Consider the following 23612-nt stretch of genomic DNA (forward strand, 5'->3'; position numbering starts at 1 on the left):
TTCATATCGAACCATTATTCTTGCGTGCTCCGCCGCTGGTGTTATGCAATATGTCTAGGTTTCACAAGAATTCCTTGTTTTGGTCACCGACACACTGAACATTTCTGTACGCGAAGAACTGTCACCATTGCATTTATTTTGCTCTTTTTCTCATTTTGTTCATGTTGTTTGAACACCGTGTTAACTATTTACAGGAACTTCGTAACTTGTTACTAAAACTAAAAGTTCCGCAGCAGAATCGTCACTGCATATGACATTTTGTTATTTCTTGCAATGTTTTTAATTGTTACTCGTTCTTCTCACTCTCTTCGTGTTGTTTTTACACTTTGCAAATAGTTGTGTTTGTGTGTGCTGTAAGTTCCTCACGAAACACATTTTCCGCCACTCTGCATTTGACATAATTTTAAAAATGTCGGGTCTTCTTTGTTTGAATTCTTCGCACTCTGTTCATATACATGTTACTCTGTATGTCTTCTTTGCAATAAAATGGGTATCTTTTACTCAAAGTTTCTCAACAGGGAGATCTTGCAGTGCATGTAACATTTCGTACTTTCGTACAGTATTCTTTGTTAGCTCATTTGTGGTCTTTTGCTCAAAGTTCTTCAACAGGGAGATCCAGCCCCATTGCATTTGACAATTTTCAATCTTTATTCGTCTGTTTATTTTTTGTTCGACTAATAACTTCATTGTTCTTCATTGCAAAACGTTGGGTGATCTTTTACTGCCTGCAGTGATGACCATATCACCAAGAAAATTACATGGTAATTTGCATCAAGATTGCAGTATATTTCAGCCGGCCAATGATTGACAGTGCACTGCATCAGATCTGCTCTCATTGCTTTACTTATCATTGCAAGGCTCAGAACAATTCATGGGAGCAGTGAGCTGTTTTATGCTATGACATAACTGAACCCAAGTGACCTGGATACCATTTTATTTAAAAGGCATATGTACGCGCTCCCGTGTTTACAAAGTGTAGTTTGCCCACAATCGATGTCAAACGCACCATAAGACCATATAATGACGATATGTCACCATGCGCGGACCATAATACATGCATTACGTAGAGGTTACATGCCGAGTCTCAGTGATTATTAAAAATAATGGTCGAAGTTGGCGGATCATGAAAAATGCGAGCTTCAGCGAGCTTTTTCATGACCGCGAACTGAGACCATTATTTTTAATAATCACTGAGACGAGGTGTGTAACCTCTTTATTCCTCCTTTCTTCAGTTATTCCAAAAAAACAGGAGTTTTTGTGCGAAAGTTTGATCGAATCCGAATCACTCAACCAGTCAACCTGCGCAGGCGATCGATTAATGCGCGGTTGTATAGTTCCGTGCAAATCATTCCATTCTGTTAACACTTCTTTTCAGTTTCCCTGTTTTGGACTAAAATCAAGTACACAGATATGCTGTTATTCTGCTGTGGCGGTAAAGGCAGATATTGTGTGTTCTGTTTATGTTTTAGTATCGCTTAGTAAATGTTCTTTCGTCAAATGGGACTAGCAGACGAACTTTTGCACCCGTGTTCCAACGTTAATTACTGTATGAAGTTCAGTTTTCTGGGGAAAATAGTGTATGAAACCGCTTTATGTTGTTTAAATTGATGAGATGTGTGCATTTGGTTGCGTGTGATCTGTTTATAAAATGAAATATTGTTGAAAACTGACCGTCGGATTGCAGTCAGTGTTGTCGAAGAAACTGCGTTAAAAGAAGGGGAACTACTCTTGTCGCCAGAGTATGAGTTACTTGCCTTGGGAATTTGCTTGTGATGAACGGTTTGTGCACGGCAGATTTAGATTCAGAAAACAACCGAACTCATGGATTTTATATGGAGATTCATGTGTTCAGGCCTGTAGTTGTTAATTTAAATGCGGTATGTTTGTATTGTTTGCTCCAGAGATGTATACTTCGTACGTATAGAGCGTTCGGAACTTTTCAGTCGCAAAAGTAGTACCGAAACAGAACAGCTTCTCAACCCATTGCACTATCGAGGATTCAGGCTGTTGCTGGCTCGTTATTTGTTTGGTTGCTGGGTCATTATCGAAAAATAACTAGCTCTACAAGTTTACAGAGGTAAAGAAGCAGAGGGGGGAATAAAGCTTGTTCTAGCCTCTGAAAAAGTGAGGATGTCAACAAAGCCGCGGTGTTAGCTCCCTTGCATCAACGTTACATGTGTTGCCAAATCTATAAATAGGACGATCCAGATCAAAATGAAAATTCAAATATCTCAACATTGAAGGGGTCCTAGACCACAATATTTTGCAGGGAACTTAATTTAGCATGTCTCCAGCTGTTGGTAAAGCAATTAGCGTGTATAGTCATCGAGTACATATGGCTTTAAGGAACATCGCTTTGATGGTTTTATGTTATGTGCAGATTGCTCATTGTCATAATACATTAGTTGGGTGGCTGCTTCATCCGAGTCACCTTGTGTTACATGTTACTGTGATTATGTGTGGATTGGTGCTTCCTCCTTTTTAGTCACGTTTCTTCCACTGATGATACCGTGATTGAAGTTGCATTGCTGCTCCCACCTTTGATTCCCGTTTCAGTCGGTTCATTTTTCTGTATATGAGTGGATTGGGGTAATTCAAATGACATAGTATACATTAATCAACATTAGACAATCAATGCCTTCAATACAGCAATTGCAGGCAGGATCAGGACATTTCCCATGGATGAATGCGTTCATATCATTGATTAAATTTGCGCATATTGCGCAAGTGAAACTTTACAACGAAGGGGTTATTTTTTCAGTCATTTGAATTTAACAAATATTTTGATAGCTGTTGTGCATGAACTTTAGTTCGTCCACGACCATTCTACAAAGTTTCGAGTCTATAGGTAAAATGGTCGGACATTTACCTTTTCTCCAAAACTGAGGTGTTATCAAATTACACCTCCGAAATTGTCAATGGCGCGGAAGCTTTCCTGAATAGGCATGGCCTTGAACCCAGCTCTAACTGCTTTCTTCAGGTCACCAATGATCTAGGGGATGAGGCGTGTGTTTGTGCATACTCTAACAAGTCGCGTAAGGCGAAAATACAATATTTAGTCAAGTAGCTGTCGAACTCACAGAATGAAACTGAACGCAATGCCATTTTTCAGCAAGACCGTATACTCGTAGCATCGTCAGTCCACCGCTCATGGCAAAGGCAGTGAAATTGACAAGAAGAGCGGGGTAGTAGTTGCGCTAAGAAGGATAGCACGCTTTTCTGTACCTCTCTTTGTTTTAACTTTGTGAGCGTGTTTTTAATCCAAACATATCATATCTATATGTTTTTGGAATCAGGAACCGACAAGGAATAAGATAAAAGTGTTTTTAAATTGATTTCGACAATTTAATTTTGATAATAATTTTTATATATTTAACTTTCAGAGCTTGTTTTTAATCCGAATATAACATATTTATATGTTTTTGGAATCAGCAAATGATGGAGAATAAGATAAACGTAAATTTGGATCGTTTTATAAATTTTTATTTTTTTTTACAATTTTCAGATTTTTAATGACCAAAGTCATTAATTAGTTTTTAAGCCACCAAGCTGAAATGCAATACCGAAGTCCGGGCTTCGTCGAAGATTACTTGACCAAAATTTCAACCAATTTGGTTGAAAAATGAGGGCGTGACAGTGCCGCCTCAACTTTCACGAAAAGCCGGATATGACGTCATCAAAGACATTTATCAAAAAAATGAAAAAAACGTTCGGGGATTTCATACCCAGGAACTCTCATGTCAAATTTCATAAAGATCGGTCCAGTAGTTTAGTCTGAATCGCTCTACACACACACACACACACACACACACACACACACACACACGCACATACACCACGACCCTCGTTTCGATTCCCCCTCGATGTTAAAATATTTAGTCAAAACTTGACTAAATATAAAAATACGACTATGGCTGCACCATTGGAACCCCTTTCATGACCGTGCCTAAACATGGCAAAATACGGTATAAAGGAGTTAGTTTGATTACATTTTTACGTTGGAACGTTCTTTTATGCGGAGTTCCATTCTACGTTTTCAAAGTCGCACACACAACTACTCCCCCCCCCCCCCCCCCCCCCATGTTCTACAACATGTTTTGGCCCTGTTGATCTCTGATCAACCCTTTTGATATTTAGTCAAGTTTTGACTAAATATTTTAACATCGAGGGGGAATCGAAACGAGGGTCGTGGTGTATGTGTGTCTGTGCGTGTGCGTGTGTGTGTGTGTGTGTGTGTGTGTGTGTGTGTGTGTAGAGCGATTCAGACTAAACTACTGGACCGATCTTTATGAAATTTGACATGAGAGTTCCTGGGTATGAAATCCCCGAACGTTTTTTTCATTTTTTTGATAAATGTCTTTGATGACGCCATATCCGGCTTTTCGTGAAAGTTGAGGCGGCACTGTCACGCCCTCATTTTTCAACCAAATTGGTTGAAATTTTGGTCAAGTAATCTTCGACAAAGCCCGGACTTCGGTATTGCATTTCAGCTTGGTGGCTTAAAAATTAATTAATGACTTTGGTCATTAAAAATCTGAAAATTGTAAAAAAAAATAAAAATTTATAAAACGATCCAAATTTACGTTTATCTTATTTTCCATCATTTGCTGATTCCAAAAACATATAAATATGTTATATTCGGATTAAAAACAAGCTCTGAAAATTAAATATATAAAAATTATTATCAAAATTAAATTGTCGAAATCAATTTAAAAACAGTTTCATCTTATTCCTTGTCGGTTCCTGATTCCAAAAACATATAGATATGATATGTTTGGATTAAAAACACGCTCAGAAAGTTAAAACAAAGAGAGGTACAGAAACGCGTGCTATCCTTCTTAGCGCAACTACTACCCCGCTCTTCTTGTCAATGTCACTGCCTTTGCCATGAGCGGTGGACTGACGATGCTACGAGTATACGGTCTTGCTGAAAAATGGCATTGCGTTCAGTTTCATTCTGTGAGTTCGACAGCTACTTGACTAAATATTGTATTTTCGCCTTACGCGACTTGTTTCTTGTTATATTTAGTCAAGTTTTGACTAAATATTTTAACATCGAGGGGGAATCGAAACGAGGGTCGTGGTGTATGTGCGTGTGTGTGTGTGTCTGTGTGTGTGTGTGTGTGTGTGTGTCTGTGTGTGTGTGTGTGTAGAGCGATTCAGACTAAACTACTGGACCGATCTTTATGAAATTTGACATGAGAGTTCCTGGGTATGATATCCCCGAACGTTTTTTTCATTTTTTTTATAAATGTCTTTGATGACGTCATATCCGGCTTTTCGTGAAAGTTGAGGCGGCACTGTCACGCCCTCATTTTTCAACCAAATTGGTTGAAATTTTGGTCAAGTAATCTTCGACAAAGCCCGGACTTCGGTATTGCATTTCAGCTTGGTGGCTTAAAAATTAATTAATGACTTTGGTCATTAAAAATCTGAAAATTGTAAAAAAAATAAAAATTTATAAAACGATCCACATTTACGTTCATCTTATTCTCCATCATTTCCTGATTTCCAAAAACATATAAATATGTTATATTCGGATTAAAAACAAGCTCTGAAAATTAAATATATAAAAATTATTATCAAAATTTAATTTTCCAAATCAATTTAAAAACAGTTTCATCTTATTCCTTGTCGGTTCCTGATTCCAAAAACATACAGATATGATATGTTTGGATTAAAAACACGCTCAGAAAGTTAAAACAAAGAGAGGTACAGAAAAGCGTGCTATCCTTCTTAGCGCAACTACTACCCCGCTCTTCTTGTCAATTTCACTGCCTTTGCCATGAGCGGTGGACTGACGATGCTACGAGTATACGGTCTTGCTGAAAAATGGCATTGCGTTCAGTTTCATTCTGTGAGTTCGACAGCTACTTGACTAAATATTGTATTTTCGCCTTACGCGACTTGTCTGATCTTAACGTGCTGGTATGTAGCAGTGATGAGGTCTACCTTGACCGAACAAGTCTGCGTGACCGCTGTACTGTACAGTGAAATCTATGTCTTGGACTTATGTTCTTTGATACACGAACATTCCTCTTTCTCCAAACCCAACTGCAAAAGACTAGTGGTTTTTATGAAAGCAAATATCCCCCACCCCCTCTCTCTCACGCAGACAGACAGACAGACACAAGCAGACACAGACAGACAGACAGACAGACAGACACACACACGCACACACACACAGACAGACAGACAGACAGACAGACACACACACGCACACACACGATCAGGCCAACCATTTTTTGGAGCGACATGTTTTTTTATTTAAATGTGTAAAGTGTAAACATTTTTATTGTTCTAATTGTTATTCACACCGCAAGTATAAGCCCTATAGCAAATTGTAATTATATTCAATTTCAAAGCAAAACTTCCCAGTAAAATAATTATAATAAAGCTGACACACTGAATGAACACTTGATGAATTGAAACTTCTTAGGTATTTGCACCCTCCAGTTTGGGGTTTCATACGAACGTACACATTTCTGTGTAATGTTTCATCATAAAAGCTTTTTTGAATATCTGGATGGACAACAGTTTCGGTTGCGCAAGAACCTTTATTTAACTTAAAAAATAATAATATCTGAGTACGCCAAAATCTAGGTTACACACACACATACCTTTTTTCTTTCTGAATGCTATATCATGATAAAAAGCATTTCGTTGACGATGGGGAGTATAGGCTATACGAGAACCCCCCCCCCCCCCCTTTTTTTTACATTTAGTCAAGTTTTGACTAAATGTTTTAACATAGAGGGGGAATCGAGACGAGGGTCGTGGTGTATGTGTGTGTGTCTGTCTGTCTGTGCGTGTGTGTGTGTAGAGCGTACCAAACTACTGGTTTTAACTTAAAAAGACAAAGAATAAATATGAGAAAATAACGTGAAACAGAATGAAAACAGATACGTTTTCTGGCTTATCATTCTCATTACTTTTCACGCCAACACGTAAGAAAAACACCCACATCTCGTTCTTGTGAATAAGAACGTTTAAAGATGCTGTCCTGTTTGTGAAGAATATAAACATAATAATTATAATAGTATACTACCAAAGACCTGGCCAGCCTTTTACATTGATTTTTAATTTTTTTTTTTTTAGCTTGCCTACAATGGACACGGCTACCCGGGACAGTTTATATGGGGTATAAACCTGCTTCCACTCGCATGGATACTGAAAATCAGTAGTCTATCGGCTTCCTTTGCACTAAGCTGAAAGAGAATTCAGTTTTCTTCTGAATTATTTGCGCTGATTTAAAACGAATATTTTTTTTCGAAATTCAACCACATTTTCCAACTCTTTGCAGAAAGATCCCAGTCTGAAGGTCTTTAACTTTAAGATGTCTTAAAGTGAAAGGGTGGTCAAACCCGAGATCTCGACGATTTATCGTGATGTGCAAGACTGATGCATTGGCAAAAAGGCACTTTAAAAACAAACAAATCCATTATGTGTGAAACTTTCTTTCGTTCTTGAAATGTCAGGCTCCTTATCAACATTTCTGTATGTTAACAAATCCATTATGTGTGAAACTTTCTTTCGTTCTTGAAATGTCAGGCTCCTTATCAACATTTCTGTATGTTAACAAATCCATTATGTGTGAAACTTTCTTTCGTTCTTGAAATGTCAGGCTCCTTATCAACATTTCTGTATGTTAACAAATCCATTATGTGTGAAACTTTCTTTCGTTCTTGAAATGTCAGGCTCCTTATCAACATTTCTGTATGTTAACAAATCCATTATGTGTGAAACTTTCTTTCGTTCTTGAAATGTCAGGCTCCTTATCAACATTTCTGTATGTTAACAAATCCATTATGTGTGAAACTTTCTTTCGTTCTTGAAATGTCAGGCTCCTTATCAACATATCTGTATGTTAACAAATCCATTATGTGTGAAACTTTCTTTCGTTCTTGAAATGTCAGGCTCCTTATCAACATTTCTGTATGTTAACAAATCCATTATGTGTGAAACTTTCTTTCGTTCTTGAAATGTCAGGCTCCTTATCAACATTTCTGTATGTTAACAAATCCATTATGTTTGAAACTTTCTTTCGTTCTTGAAATGTCAGGCTCCTTATCAACATTTCTGTATGTTAACAAATCCATTATGTGTGAAACTTTCTTTCGTTCTTGAAATGTCAGGCTCCTTATCAACATTTCTGTATGTTAACAAATCCATTATGTGTGAAACTTTCTTTCGTTCTTGAAATGTCAGGCTCCTTATCAACATTTCTGTATGTTAACAAATCCATTATGTGTGAAACTTTCTTTCGTTCTTGAAATGTCAGGCTCCTTATCAACATTTCTGTATGTTAACAAATCCATTATGTGTGAAACTTTCTTTCGTTCTTGAAATGTCAGGCTCCTTATCAACATATCTGTATGTTAACAAATCCATTATGTGTGAAACTTTCTTTCGTTCTTGAAATGTCAGGCTCCTTATCAACATTTCTGTATGTTAACAAATCCATTATGTGTGAAACTTTCTTTCGTTCTTGAAATGTCAGGCTCCTTATCAACATTTCTGTATGTTAACAAATCCATTATGTGTGAAACTTTCTTTCGTTCTTGAAATGTCAGGCTCCTTATCAACATTTCTGTATGTTAACAAATCCATTTTGTGTGAAACTTTCTTTCATTCTTGAAAATGTCAGGCTCCTTATCAACATTTCTGTATGTTAACAAATCCATTATGTGTGAAACTTTCTTTCGTTCTTGAAATGTCAGGCTCCTTATCAACATTTCTGTATGTTAAGGCCCGTACCCCCCCCCCCCCCCCCTCCCTACAAACACACAGAATAATCATCTGTTCTAGCACCCAACAACCCTTTCTCTCTCTTTTTCTCAGTCGCGCTCTCTCCCTCCTTTCTTACTAAAACACCCATCAATTTTCTTCTCACAATTTCAGTGTACTGCTAAGTTTACCGCGTACTGCCCCCCCCCCCCCCCCACCCCTTTTGTTCTTGAGTGTTTTTTAATTTTAATTTTAATTTTTTTTTGAGAGGTCGCGCTGGAGATCGTTCGGACAGACAAAAAACATGTACGAAATTCAAAACGGCTAACACGGCAAGCAAACATAAGCAAAGACACAGATTTAACGCAAACAAACAAATTAACACACGTGCACGCGCGCGCGCATTAACACTCACACACACACACATATACCCGCCCAAACATAGGCACACACGCACTCACACGCACCTTACCAAACACACACACCACCACCACCCCCATCCCTTCCACACCACCTGGCACCACCACCCATCCATCTCCCCCTCCCCCCCCACTCCCACACCACGAAATCCCATTCCGCATAATGAGAACACACAACAAACGGCAACGAAATCACAACACTAAGCCGCAAAAACAGAGAGTGTTAGTTGGTGAGAGCACGCAACAACGGCAACGACACCACAACACTGCTAAGCCGCAAAACAGAGAGTGTTAGTTGGTGAGAACACGCAACAAACGGCAACGACATCACAACACTGCTAAGCCGCAAAAACAGAGAGTGTTAGATGGTGAGAACACGCAACAACGACAACACAACACTAAGCCGCAAAACAGAGAGTGTTAGTTGGTGAGAACACGCAACAAACGGCAACGAAATGACAACACTAAGCCGCAAAACAGAGATCAGTGTTAGTTGGTCCTCTCGGTTAATCATCCTCGGTCCCTCCTTCGCTGGCCTCCTCGTTGGCAACACTGGAGGCTTCCTCGGACACACCGACATCACCCGACTCTTCGCCAACAGCCTCAGCGGCGGCGGCGCCGCCGACCACAGCAGGAGGAGGCACTACTCCCAGCCGCTCCTCCAGCTTCGCCAATTCCTCTTCTTCTTGGTTCAGTCTGTCAGATGAGGAGGAAGAGTTTTACACACACACGCCCGAACACACGCAAAAATGCACGCACGCACGAGTACACGCGCGCTCGCACACACAAACTCTGAACACACACACACACACACACACACACACACACACACGCGCGCGCGCGAGCACGCGGCGTGCGCGCGCACACACACGCACGAACACACACACACACACACACACACACATTATGGAACGCCAAAACTGACCTTTTCTTTTAGATATCGTAATCTACCGGTATATTTTACCCGGTAAACAATCAGTTTTGGCGTTCCATACACACACATTGTCTCGCTTGTGTCTCCCGAGCGAGATTCTGCAGGACACATTGTCAGATAAGTTGACATTCTGTGTTATATAAGTGTTTGTCTGTCTGTCCATTTAAAAGTCCGCTGGGTCGAGGATCAGTAAAGGTAACGTTTTTGCATTGTCATAAATATAACGTTCGAATAACATACCCTTTCTTGCTTTTTAATTACAAACACATCACAGTTACGTACATAACCTTTAAAGAAGAAGAAGAAGAAGAAGAAGGTGGTGTGTGTGTGTGTGTGTGTGTGTGTGTGTGTGTGTGTGAGTACGTGCGCGTGCGTGCGCGTGCGTGTGTGTGTGTGTGTGTGTGTGTGTGAGATAATAAATACTCCTTTCTCTAAATGGTGGAGCACAAGACTTGTGATCTTAGTGTCACGGGTTCCAATCCGGGCCGGTGTAGGATCCGGTCCGGTCCCCCCTCTGAAGTAGTCCCCCGGGGGACCAATTCGTGGCAAAAACTGCTCTATAATGGTCCCCCCTTAGACATCCAGCCTCGTTTTTCTTGTTACAATGTTAGTAATGTTACCAGCAATTTTAGAGAAAAGAAAGGAAAGAATCAGAGACTGGTTTCATTTCTTCTTATCAGTATTTATTTATCATTCATTTTATTTCATGTGATTTTTCTTTTGAACGGCATTATAAATCAGATCTATGTTATTTTCTGCAAAATATAGTCAAACAAAGAGATTGCTGTCTGTACATAATACCGGACGAAGATATAGATTGAAAATGGCTTGAATGCCAAAGAAAAACGAGGCTGGATGTCTAAGGGGGGACCATTATAGAGCAGTTTTTGCCACGAATTGGTCCCCCGGGGGACTACTTCAGAGGGGGGACCGGACCGGATCCTACTGACACCGGGATGGACACGGGTCGACTTTATGTGCAGACTCAGAGACGGCATCCATGTCCCACCCCCGTGTCATCACAGTGGCATGCAAAAGACCTCGGTCATTGTGTCCTAAATGCAGGTGGCTGATTACACCTAAACACGCATACACCTGGGTAGCGCCACTCTTGTTGCTGTTAGCTTTCCACAGTGAGGAAGCGACCCGAATCAGGCATGGGAATTGAAAATTGTAAACAAGAAGGGCAAAGCCCATACGACTCACATGCTTTACACATTTTTCCTACCAAAATACATGTGACCTTGATCCAAGGTCAAGGTCATCCAAGGTCATGCAACACAAAGCTGTTAATTCAAGACATAGGAAGTACAATGGTGCTTATTGGCTCTTTCTACCATGAGATATGGTCACTTTTAGTTTGTTTGTTTATTTGTTGCTTAACGTCCAGCCGACTACGCAGAGCCATATCAGGACGAGGAAGGGGGGATGAAGGGGGCCACTTGTCAAGCGATTCCTGTTTACAAATGCACTAACCCATTACTTGTGTCCCAGCAGGCTTTAGTAAAACTAAATTAATACCTACTGGAAGATTACCAGTTTCCAGTATGTTAAAATAGGCTTAACCTATCTACTGCTGGACTTACATCAGAACACTAACAGATTAAACTATACATGAATCGCGAGACAAGCGGCAAGAGAAGAGATTTTTGGAAAAAATACAGGTGAATGAGCAAGAAGGCAGAAAAAAGAAAAGAATTCATGAAGAAAAAGAGAGCATGACAGGAAAGAGGAACCAAAAATCTACCTAACAGCAAACTAGAAAGCTCCTGCGGTTCCAAAAACAGGAGGGGCCTTTAATTTCATAACCGCAGTGCCCCACTGCGGGACTTTTAGTGGTTCACTACCTTATTTTGGTCACATTTCATAAGGGTCAAAGTGACCTTGACCTTGATCATATGTGACCAAATGTGTCTCATGATGAAAGCATAACATGTGCCCCACATAATTGTTAAGTTTGAAACAGTTATCTTCCATAGTTCAGGGTCAAGGTCACTTCAAAATATGTATACAATCCAACTTTGAAGAGCTCCTGTGACCTTGACCTTGAAGCAAGGTAAACCAAACTGGTATCAAAAGATGGGGCTTACTTTGCCCTATATATCATATATAGGTGAGGTATTGAATCTCAAAAACTTCAGAGAAAATGGGAAAAATGTGAAAAATAGCTGTTTTTTAGGCAACATTTATGGCCCCTGCGACCTTGACCTTGAAGCAAGGTCAAGATGCTATGTATGTTTTTTGGGGCCTTGTCATCACACACCATCTTGCCAAATTTGGTACTGATAGACTGAATAGTGTCCAAGAAATATCCAACGTTAAAGTTTTCCGGACGGACGACTCGGGTGAGTACATAGACTCACTTTTGCTTCGCATGTGAGTCAAAAAGGCGGAAATTTATAACCGAAGACGCGAAGCGTCAAGTCGACGGCGCGAAGCGCCTAGTCTTACTAGGGGGGTCCGGGGGCATGCTCCCCCGGAAAAAATTTTCTCCAAAGAACCCAGATGGTGCAATCTGGTGTCATCTGAGCTCCAAGTTTGCCATTAAATTCTGTTTTTAGAATCAGAGTTTTTAGTACAAAAATGTACCAATTTTTGCTTTTTTGAAGAACAAAAATATATACATGTATTATATGGTTTAAATTTGTAAAAAAAATTGATCTGTTGAGACAAACAGGAAAATGTAACTTGTAACACAATCTGTGCAATCTGGTTTACTTTCAAACATAAAAGTTCAATAACTGAGGCGGGCGGTAGCAGTGCGTGTTCAACAAAGTATGGAAAGTTTTTGCGGGCTTTTGCGCAAAGGCCAAAGTAACCGGTGCCTTTTTTGTGTGCCTCCCCCCTTTATTTTTTCGGCGGACACTTTTGCATTTTCGGCGGAACAAAAAAAAAATTCGGCGGAAATCCGCCGTTCGGCGGACAATTCCCATGCCTGCCGAATGTCCCAGCAATTCGATAAAAGAGTAAATTAAACAAGAAAAGCAAATGCTTAAGCACGACTTGCCTTCGTTACCCCCGCCCCTCCCTGAACCACCTTACTCCCATAGAAGACTCCCTCGCTTTCAACTCTTACCAGTTCACAGTATTTCATGCTGAAAACAATGAAATAAGGGTATGGCCAAAAAATCGTAAGTTTTATGCTCATGTCTTCAGGTAATTATCACATGTTGTATATCAAATTGAAGCTCTTGAAATGTTCTTGCTAACAGTGATCAGGAATTAAAATAAAAAACAGACTGGAACGAAGTTTTGGTGGATGAAAGCAAACCGTTTTGCTTGATCTCACGCCAAAACCAGCACACACATGATAATCGTCATGAATACATTTTTTTCCAGTTTCATTTTTTTAATAATCTGTTAATATTATTGTGATAATCATTACATTTTTCACATAAAATCCGAATTTCTTTAGTTTCCTGATACAAATGATTGGTCCAGCTGATCTTGAATAAACATACCAATACGTCAAAAAGTAGGACTTCTGAGCTCAAAGATGAATAGTTTGGTTTGAAAAATCTCTAAATACACCTAATTACAAACAAACAAATAACTTCCGTGATATAACATGTACTGTTCTTGCAACTAAAGTGAAAACGGGAGTCAGGTTTGCTGATTCCATTTTTGTGTGCATTTTAGTATCTGAAACTCTCCTTTAAAGTGTAACTAAACAGACATTTTGAAGTGTCAGCTTTACTGAATTGCTTTATGTTTTGTCCAAGTATAGACCTGTAGAAGCGATACTGGACGATTTTTCCAACGTTTACTGTGTTTTCTGATTTACTACGATTTTTTAAAAGTGCTGAACCCATTTCAGATTTACCTGCTTATCTGTTCTTGATTTGATACTTCCAAAGAACAAGTGGTACTTTGAGTTCCGGTTTTATGTTTTAACCAATCAGAATTTGGTTCCTAAATAAAATCGTCTGCTGCCTGTCCCAGCAGAGTCGGCAACAAGCACTGCTTGCCACATGTGTGATGTTACCAACAGAAATAGCCATAAATTGGGCAAGGTAGCAATGTAAATGAATTGGATCTAACTAATGTGCTTGTACTGCATCTCTGGCCTTTGAATTCACTCCAAATGTACTGGCTCAGCGTGAGAGGCAACATCCTGTCGAAGTCGTAAGCACGAGGCTGACTGGGAGATTATTATTCGAAGAGCATGCTGAAACAGATTGTAAGTACAATATTTTACATGTTCTCGACATTTCTGTTGATCTTTCCTTAACTTTAATTTTTTCCTTGATTTAAATCCCTAGGGCTTGTATTTTCATTTGTGATACTAAGCACGTATCTTTACCACAGTATCTGATCACTTCACACTTGAATTTTGGAATGATGAAGTGGAATTATTTCTGGATCTAATTTATTCCTTGTTCCCCCCCTCTCGATTCCTTTTTTCGCCACATATGTATTGTCGTGTAAGGGGGTAGATGCGTGTACTGGCTGATTTTTTTATTTTTTTACTTCGGTCAGATACAGATGATTGAAAAAAACTTGTCAATGATTTCAGAATTTACTAGATCTGTTCGAAGTTTTTACGGGATGGGTCCTGTTACAATATAGACTGAATGTGCGCAAGATGAACTTTTGATTAAACATACACACACAAATGAATCTCTTGATTTTGTTATACGGCGAATGTCCAGTTCCCACCACCACGTCTGTGGTATGTTTTTATACTGTTTGATTGAATAGACTGACGTGCATTCTCTCGCAAATGTGCGCGCGTGTGTGTTTGTCTGTGCCTCAGACTTATTAATCAAAGATGATGTTGCACATTGCAGATCTATGCGACAGGAGCAAGTGGACAAGACAGCTACATTTGTCTGAGCGAAGATCCAACGGAAGCTCTTTTAGCCGAAGACAGCGAGCCTGGGTGCATGCATGCAAGCTTCTATCATGTTCGTGTGAGTGCTGCAGGGCTATTAGACGCCTTTTCATTATTCTTGATTTGGAGATCCATGCAGGGTATTAGAAAGTGCAGAATATACACGTTTGAACAAATACGATGTGTGTTTGCTCTGAAAAAAAGAAAAAACGCAACAAACAAACATTGTATTTGTTTAAAGTATCACAAATATTTATTACCTGACTATCTGCATGTTTTGATAATGATGAAGGGTAAATTACTTTGACGTGTGCTTTTTTTTTTTAACCACACTGATAACGAATGATAGAAACACAGACACACTTAATAACATATCCACAAAAATTGTAACAATAAATGTAAGCTGAACAATGCCTGCAACACATTTCAGGCCTCAGAAGTAAGTAATTATGAGATTCAGACAGAGAGAGAAAGCTCAACACGAAACCAGTTGTGACATTTTTTATTTCATTATGTATTAAAAACACGACAACAACGTATTTCCTGTACTTAGTTTCGTGCAATTATGGATTGCAAAGTATGTCTAATTGAGTGGCATAAAGAGGCACAGTTGCATGAAAAACCAACTCGGATCTTGACTAGGATCAGGATTTTACATGGACACAACCTAGAATTTAACATCCTGAGGGGAGGGGGGTACTGCGCCTTTCACATCAAGATGTAAAGATCTATTTTAAATAATACTTATTAGAAGGGAACAAAATCAAACAAACTACAACAATCGTTCTGAGGGGAGAGAATTACCTCTTCCGAAGAAATTACCTCCCTTGCTTTTCTTGTCGTGACTTATGTAGAGTAAAGTGAATAGAAAGTGAATCAGTCAGTAACAAAAAAACCCGCAACATTTCTTAAGATCAATGAGGAGTTTTGAAGTATTTGTCAATGTTAATCTTGTATGCATAACAAACAATATATTACGGATTGATAATTAAAGAAAATCGTCTCTTCTACAGGGTTGACCCCCCTAAAAAGGACACCCACAACCATACAAATTACTTCTGCATCTGTTGAACCAATTATTTTATATATGGTATTCATTAACTTCAGTTTATGTTCTGCCTTTCCAGTAAGTGGCAATTTTGTAAATTGAATGGTCTGACTTTTGTGCAATTTTAATTTTTTTCTCCAAATTCGGGGGTCGACTAAACAGAACGAGTTTTGACATTGAGCGGTAGCCATTTTTACCTAATTTAAACCCTTCAGGCTTTTACCTTTTTGATTATTTTGATTGTCTGAGTATGTAAAAACATCCCCTTCAACCCCCAGGCTATCGATGACCTGAAGAAAGCATGCAGTTACAGCTAGGTTCAGGGCAATCCTCAGACACGAAAGCGTTGGTGTCATTGGTGATGCAAAAGTTAGATAATTCAACCTAAAAATTTGCCACTTTGTGAACTGCACATGCATAAAATCAAGTTTAAGTATGCTGAATATGAAGTTATCCAGTCAATTGGTGTAGAAGTTATAGCATTTCTGTCAGTTAACAGTATTTAAAATCTCTAAAGTAAAATCTGACATATTCGAAAGTTTTGCATAAACACCCAGACAATTTTTACGATATTCTCCTAAGCTTCTCCACTTCTCAGCCCTGTCTTGGAAATGAATTCGAATAAGGCAGTCAAAATAACTTAGTTTGGAGCACCCATCAACCAGAATAAGCATTAACTTTTGACACAGGAAATATCTTCTACCGAAAGCTCTCCTGGTTTTATTCTACATTTTTCCTGCATAATGGTAAAAAAATTAATGATAAATCTAAACAACGAAATGACTGTGGTAAGATGAACAAAGTTAAAAAACAAAGGATTACTGTAAATGGTTTACGAATCGAAATCTAAACAAGTTTTAATGATAAGTAAAATGATAAAAAAAATAAAATAAAAAAAAGCTAACGTCCTCGCATTTGTCCAGAATTATTCCATGTTTAACATGGGAACAGAGGTATAATTGGTCTAAAGAATTTATCTGTATGCAATGCCCGCTATAGGTGAAAGACTTTTGTGGAAGCCATGGAAGAATGCATCGCTGTTGTGCTGGTTCAGCTTGAGGTCCTGTCCTAGCGAATATCCTGCACACACAAAAACACGACTTTTTAGGCCACTTATGTTGCATTCCGTGACATAGCTTTGTTAAAACCGTGTGCCTGATAATAATGACAGATTTTGTTGATATACATTTTTTTTTAAGACACCCCATATAATATTGTTTGACAATCTCTTTCAACATAGTTTACGAATCACCAATGTGTATACAAACGCAAATAACCCACAGGTCAATAAATTACTTTCCAGAGAGAGAGAGAGAGAGAGAGAGAGAGAGAGAGAGAGAGAGAGAGAGAGAGAGAGAGAGAGAGAGAGAGAGAGAGAGAGAGAGAGAGAGAGAGAGAGAGAGAGAGAGAGAGAGAGAGAGAGAGAGATCAAAACTAGAAAATGTGTGCTATATAAAACAAGGATAATCACTGTCAAATCTTTGCTTGTACCTGCATGGTGTTTACTGCGCTATATACACAACCTGTTTTATTTCATTTATTTATTTAATTTTTTTTTCTTTTTTTTTGGGGGGGGGATGTTTTGTGATGAGGGTTTTTTCAAAGCCTTTACTGCTTTAGTCATTGAATCCACCCGACTTCGATTTATTGTTCAGTGATGGGTAATTGTGTGACCAACTATGTAAGTTAGTGATTGTTCTGGCTTCATACAATGACATTGCATTAATTTTATAAGTGTATGTGTGTGTGTTTCAGGCAAAAGCTGATATTTACAGTCCTAGTTGTATGCAGTACCTCTGCTTCTTCGTTCAGGAATCAAAGTATACAATCTAAACCGATTACTTTGTTCAATAATGTTCAGCTTACCATCCCGAAGAAGGCAGTAACGTGCCGAGATATTGATTATAGATATTAACGTACCTAACCTGGTTACTGGTGTGTTTTCTTTTTATTTCAATAATGTAAATGTGTGACACCTTGCAGGGTACTTGATGTTCAGAGCAATTTTTCTGGCAAAAGACCTTTTATGGATCAAAGAAAACTTTTGTCGTGGTGCACAAGTCAATCAATTTGGTTGATAAATAATTTGTGCTGCATTTTCCCTGGTTCTAAAACGTAGTATGTATTACTACATGTCCTTACCTGTCATTGGCATCACATGATTCTCTGCAAGCAGTCTTTTGTGGAAATACCAGGCATGAAAACTGAAAAAAACCAAAATACTGAAAACAAAATTCGAAGGCGCATAGCGCCAAGTTTCGCAGGCGCGAAGCGCCAAGACTTCTAGCGGGGTCTTTTTTTCAAGGGTGCAATTTGGTGCAATCTGGGGCTATCTGAGCCTTAAAATTGGATTCAAACATGGCCCCAAAACTATTTTACTATAACTATGACTAGGAAAAAAAATAATAAATAAATAAAAAAATGTAAAAAAAAATTAAAAATTAAAAAAATTTTAACAAAATTTTAAACAAGGAAAAATACGGAAAATAAAAAAAAATACGGTTTATTCTTTTCAGAAATACGGAAAATACGGAGAATTTTCATGCCTGAATACGTCATTTAACACTTGCACTTATAGTAGGGCTGATGGGGTCTATGTCGACCAAAAGAGTGGTATTCTCTGTAGGTCGAGTTCCTGTAGGTGGATTCCCTGTATACCTAAGACTTTAAAATTGGCAATCTAGTATACAGGGAATCCCACAGGGTGCAGTTTTTCAATAAAACTTGCAAACCATACTCGAATTTCTAAGAAATATAAAAAAAAAGATCGAAAAACATCAAATTCTAACGATGTCGCTAAGCATCACGTGACTTTCATTGATATTAGCAAAACGCTACAGGAACTACACCCTGTGGTATTCCCTGTATACAAGATTGCCAATTTTAAAGTCTTAGGTATACAGAGAATCCACCTACAGGAACTCGACCTACAGTGAATCCCATTCTTTTGGTCGACATAGACCCCATCAGCTATAGTAGGTGGCTGTGGAACGGTAGACATGCAACGACAACGAACAACAAAAGACAAAGTGTGGAGAACACTCATTTTTCTTAACATACGCTAAGTTTCTTTGAGAATGCTCCAAGTGAAAATCAGGGGTTCCTAGGCCTGATATCACAATTAAACAGCTTCTTCTCAGAATCAGGAGGGAAAAAAACGAGATGTCGTGACAAGAACAGACAGCAGCAGCAGCAACAACAACATTGCTAAATCGTCGCTTTAACAAAATTTCATGTTTAGTATCGCAGACAAAGCACGGCTACTGATCCGACCAAAGCCACACTTCATGCACGATGGGCACATTGTTATGGCCAGCTTGTTAACGTGAGCATTGTGTATGTTTTACATAGAATTGAATGTGTTTGTCGTTGTGTCTGTCATCTATCCTAGTCGTTTGATTTAGAATAAAGCAAACTTATTACAATGACGATTTTCTTCGGTTTTTGATGAAGGATTGGCATCTTTTCCTATTTTCCAACTCTGCCACCATACACTGGCCGTTCAGGTCTGCATGTCGACCACATGGTGTGTGATCAGATTTTTCGGACATGTTCACAATGCTTACATGACCACCAAATGGAAAATCAGTTTGTATTTGTTATGTTTTTGTGTAATCACAATCTTCATACAAGTAAACAGAAACAGTTTTGTTGCAAACAGAGCCTTCATAAGAAAAAATGCTTCTAAGTCAAAATACATACCCCCTTGTTCGTATTGCGTAAAATATACCCATAAATTCTGGACATCATATTTTTATTTTTTTCACAACAATGAAACCAAACTTTGGCATATGTTTTAGCAATATATTCACAATAAAACCTATGAGTTTGAAGGCTGCATCTTGTTTTGTTTATTTTTGAGAATTTTTTTGCAAACCCATGCAAATGGCCAGTTTCTGGGGAGTGACTGGGGAGATAATGGCCAGTATAGAAAGAGTTAATAAGTAAACTAATGTCAGAAGTAGGTATTTACCTTGTTTGCCTTCGCGTTCTTGATAGCGCGCTGCAGCATTTGTATCACTTCCCTTGACATTCAAAACGCCAATGTATTTCTGAAAGGAAAATAAAGATATTGACCAAAACATCACACAAGTGGTATATCATGCTAGGTTTTGTTTACAGTGCCTGTTCTACGACCACATCTGATTGTAATTTAAATAAAGAAAAACTGTATCCATTTATTACTTCTCTATTTGTGTGTGTTTGTGTGTGTGTAGGGGCGGATCACATCATTTTTAAGGGGGAGATTCCAAATTTCTTTTAGGGACAATTTGACGACGCGAAGCGTTCAACCTCCTTGGGGGGGGGGGGGGGGGGGGGGTCCGACAAATGTTGATAAAAACAAGGAAAATGGATCAATCCGAGCCAAGAAACATCCCCTAATACACCTTCCAAAAAGGTAAATATATTAAGAAGAAAAATTTGAATCACAACAAGGACAACTGATAGATCTGGCGCAACCTGAGCAAACTAATTAGCCAACTTCTTTCCAAAATCGTCACTTAGAATACAAAGGCCGGATCCGCCCAGTGTGTGTGTGTGTGTGTGTGTGTGTGTGACCGATGACCTTCTCTAAATTCTTATCGTTGCGTTTGCATGGTAATAAAGTTTTAATACTGGATATGCCCATGAAAAAATATCATTTCTTGTTCATGTCATTGTGTGTGTGTGGCCAGGACCGTGACTTCTGCTTGCCTCGACGTCTTCAGAAAAGACACAAAATGCCAGCAGGCGTATGTTCTTGGAGCACTCAGTATGCCGTCATCTGCAAACAAATAAATACAAATTATTCAATTGTGTAAATAAAGAACAATCATTTTAATATTACAACAAAAAAATTCATATAACTGTAGTCTTCACCAGAGACATCCACTACACTATCTTTAAATAAAACTGCCGTAAAAAATTTAAATACTATAAAACTTACCCCCACTCAGATCTATTTGGGATTATTCAAGTTTCAACCATGAAACGATGCCGGTTTGGACAGATCTGCTAGTTTGCCGCTGAAACTGAAATCAAAGGCGATCTTCAGAACTATTTCTAATCTTGTATTTGTGATTAATATAAAATACTGATCTTCCCAATAGAAGCTGATGTGTATACACATGACCAGGACAAGGTATTTTGTTACAGGGCATTTACGCAGACGTCGCAGTTCAAAATATCGTTTTAGATCTGATTTTGTACACCAGCCTGTGTGATTCAGAATCGTCTGCCCTTTTTCGGTTTAACATTTTATGGACGATTCCTATGAGACTGCTCAATCATAACTGATGACAAATTCAGAAACAGATGATGGTTTCAAGTAGACTACAGTAATGATTCGTTAAAAATGTCAAGCCACTCGTCGATCATTCACACTCAAAGAACCCAAGCCAAATCTGCTCTGGTTCCGAGCAGCTTTTTCCAACTGAGACCCTAATTGTTACGCATCTGCCGCGAAAAGATAGACCACAAACAAGCGGCACTGTACCATGCTTTCGTTTATGTTGCTAAACAGATTAAATGTGCATTGTAAATGTGCTTACAGCAAAGAAATGCATCCTTACTTACCACAAAAATAATGGTACCACATTCATCGCACTTGTGTCTTCTTACCAAAACCAATCGATATGTTTGTTTACGATGTATTGGTAATTACTAACCGTTAACTATTTTTCAAAAATCTGAAATGACTTTTAAGAATCAAAGACAGATTCGCTAAAACGGTTGACTTCAGAAAATAAGCAATATTTTTCTGAACCATGAAATAAAAATCGAAAACTCCGTTTGATCTTTTATTTTGGTAGATTGATGACAACAGCCGGAACTGAAAGTACCAGAACCAAAAATTAAGGGCATTAATCAGGTAAACTAAGAAGATTGTCGTTCCTGGCGCGCACTTCACATGTCCGTCAAACAGTGTCAGAGTGAGAGAAAAAAAATTTTTTTTTCGCAGTTCGACAGTATTTGAGGCCCTTCTTCATATCAAAGTGTAAAGGTTGCTGAACGACGTTTTTCCTTTTTGCTTGTTTAGTTACACTTTAACGAATTTGATTTTAGGGGGTGCCTTTGGTCTCTGGTCCACTGATAGAGCGCTACATCATGAAACATACAGCTGTTTGCTGCATACAGTAGGGAAATAAAATGCCTTTCTAACACTATATTTTATTTTAGCGCAAACAGCCTCATCGCACAGATCTACACCCATACGCATATGCCTAGTTTATATTTTAAGTAATAAACCCTACGATAACAACGATCTGTTGATAACGATGTTGGTGTCACGCCAGTACAAGTTGAAACTTTTTCCATTTGAGGGAGCACATGCACTTACCATAAGACTGTAGTCTAATTTGTTACAGTTTAGATCTAAAGGTGATCTAAAACTTATACTGCTTGTAAATTGGGTGCTCCAGGAGCTGGCCCTAGATCTAAATTCACGTAGCTACCCGATCTGAAAAGAGCACAGAGCAAACACCAAATGAGTGTTTATGTTTTGACAAATTCTTTATAAAGTTAAGATAGCAATGCTGAATGCATACATCATAATTTATTTCGATACTCGGTACCTCTGGATTGTGTGCACCAACAGACTCAAGCACAGACTGTGACACAGTGATTCCACGAAATCCGCCATCATGATGTAAACAAATGCATGCTCGACTGTGACAAACAACGATTGAGTGAAAATGACAACTTTAAACCATGATGAAATAAACGTATTTTATCGCTTTAATTAAATAAGAAACAGTGCTCTTTCAATGCTCTTTTAACTAAAATACACCAAATGATCACTGCTGGAAATAATGGAAAGAATTGGGAGCGAGTGCTGCCAATCTAAAAATAGAAACGGAACACTTGCTGTCTCGAAGCAGTGACTATTTGCTGCCAATGTTCTTTGTTGCTCAAGTCTTCAGTGCCAAATAGACTCAGAACTAGAAACAGTATCTCCATCTGAGTACAGGTAATCACCCTCAGACTCATCAGATGAACTCGCTGTGCTGAAATGTTAGCTTGTACACACACACACACACACACACGCACACACACACACACACACACACACGCACACACACAGACAGACAGACACAGACAGACACACGGACACACACACACACACACACACACACACACACACACACACGCAAGGAATCGCCAATAATCGCGAAGGTTTGCTACAATGGCGAACAGAGCACAAGCGCACGGAAAATATATCAGGAAAACCATGGTCATAGCAAGCAAAGTATTGATCGTTTTAAAAATCTGTCAACATGCAACGATAATGTTTGTGTTGTTATTTTGAGTGCATAAAAGGGCTTGTCCTTTGAATAAAGTAAATGGGAATTTCCGTAACGAGTCATCCGAAGATATCTTCGGATGGTCAAGGGAGTGAACTGGTAAGAGTTAAGACGCCCAACAAGACATTTTCAAGACCATGTTTTCTAAGATATTCTGTTCATAACCTCAGGCTCTGTGAGTTTACCCCCATTTTAAGACCTTATTTTCTCAAGGTTTTGTAGGTCTTAAAAAAAGGATTTCAATGTTAGGTTTTTATGAATCGAACATGACCCCCTGTGACCCCAAAACTTGACGAGGGTCAATCAAACTTACGTCAGGTCGGGAGATTATCAAACCCTAAAAGTGTGCATAGTATCAAAGCTCTAG

General features: G+C 38.7%; 1 protein-coding gene and 2 long non-coding RNA genes across 3 annotated transcripts in view; 1 reads left to right on the top strand and 2 right to left on the bottom strand.

Moving 5' to 3' along the window:
• Positions 1-6240: 6240 nt before the first annotated feature.
• Positions 6241-23612, bottom strand: part of LOC138973860 (uncharacterized) — a 60268-nt gene continuing 42896 nt past the window's right edge. Inside the window, exon 5 of the mRNA XM_070346566.1 lies at positions 6241-9842. Within this exon, the coding sequence (XP_070202667.1) occupies positions 9653-9842 (190 nt within the window). The 3' untranslated portion in view covers positions 6241-9652. The remainder of the gene's footprint in view (positions 9843-23612) is intronic.
• LOC138973865 (uncharacterized) lies at positions 13737-18744 on the top strand. The gene is made up of 3 exons (XR_011458200.1): positions 13737-14260; positions 14871-14993; positions 17718-18744. It is a non-coding gene; the product is annotated as an uncharacterized lncRNA (long non-coding RNA).
• Positions 15437-20028, bottom strand: LOC138973862 (uncharacterized). Its single transcript, XR_011458197.1, has 3 exons — positions 19936-20028; positions 18105-18166; positions 15437-17042 (listed from the first exon to the last, which is right to left on the bottom strand). It is a non-coding gene; the product is annotated as an uncharacterized lncRNA (long non-coding RNA).

This window comes from Littorina saxatilis, linkage group LG8, assembly GCF_037325665.1.
Source record: "Littorina saxatilis isolate snail1 linkage group LG8, US_GU_Lsax_2.0, whole genome shotgun sequence".
In the NCBI taxonomy this organism is placed as follows: Eukaryota; Metazoa; Mollusca; class Gastropoda; order Littorinimorpha; family Littorinidae; genus Littorina; species Littorina saxatilis.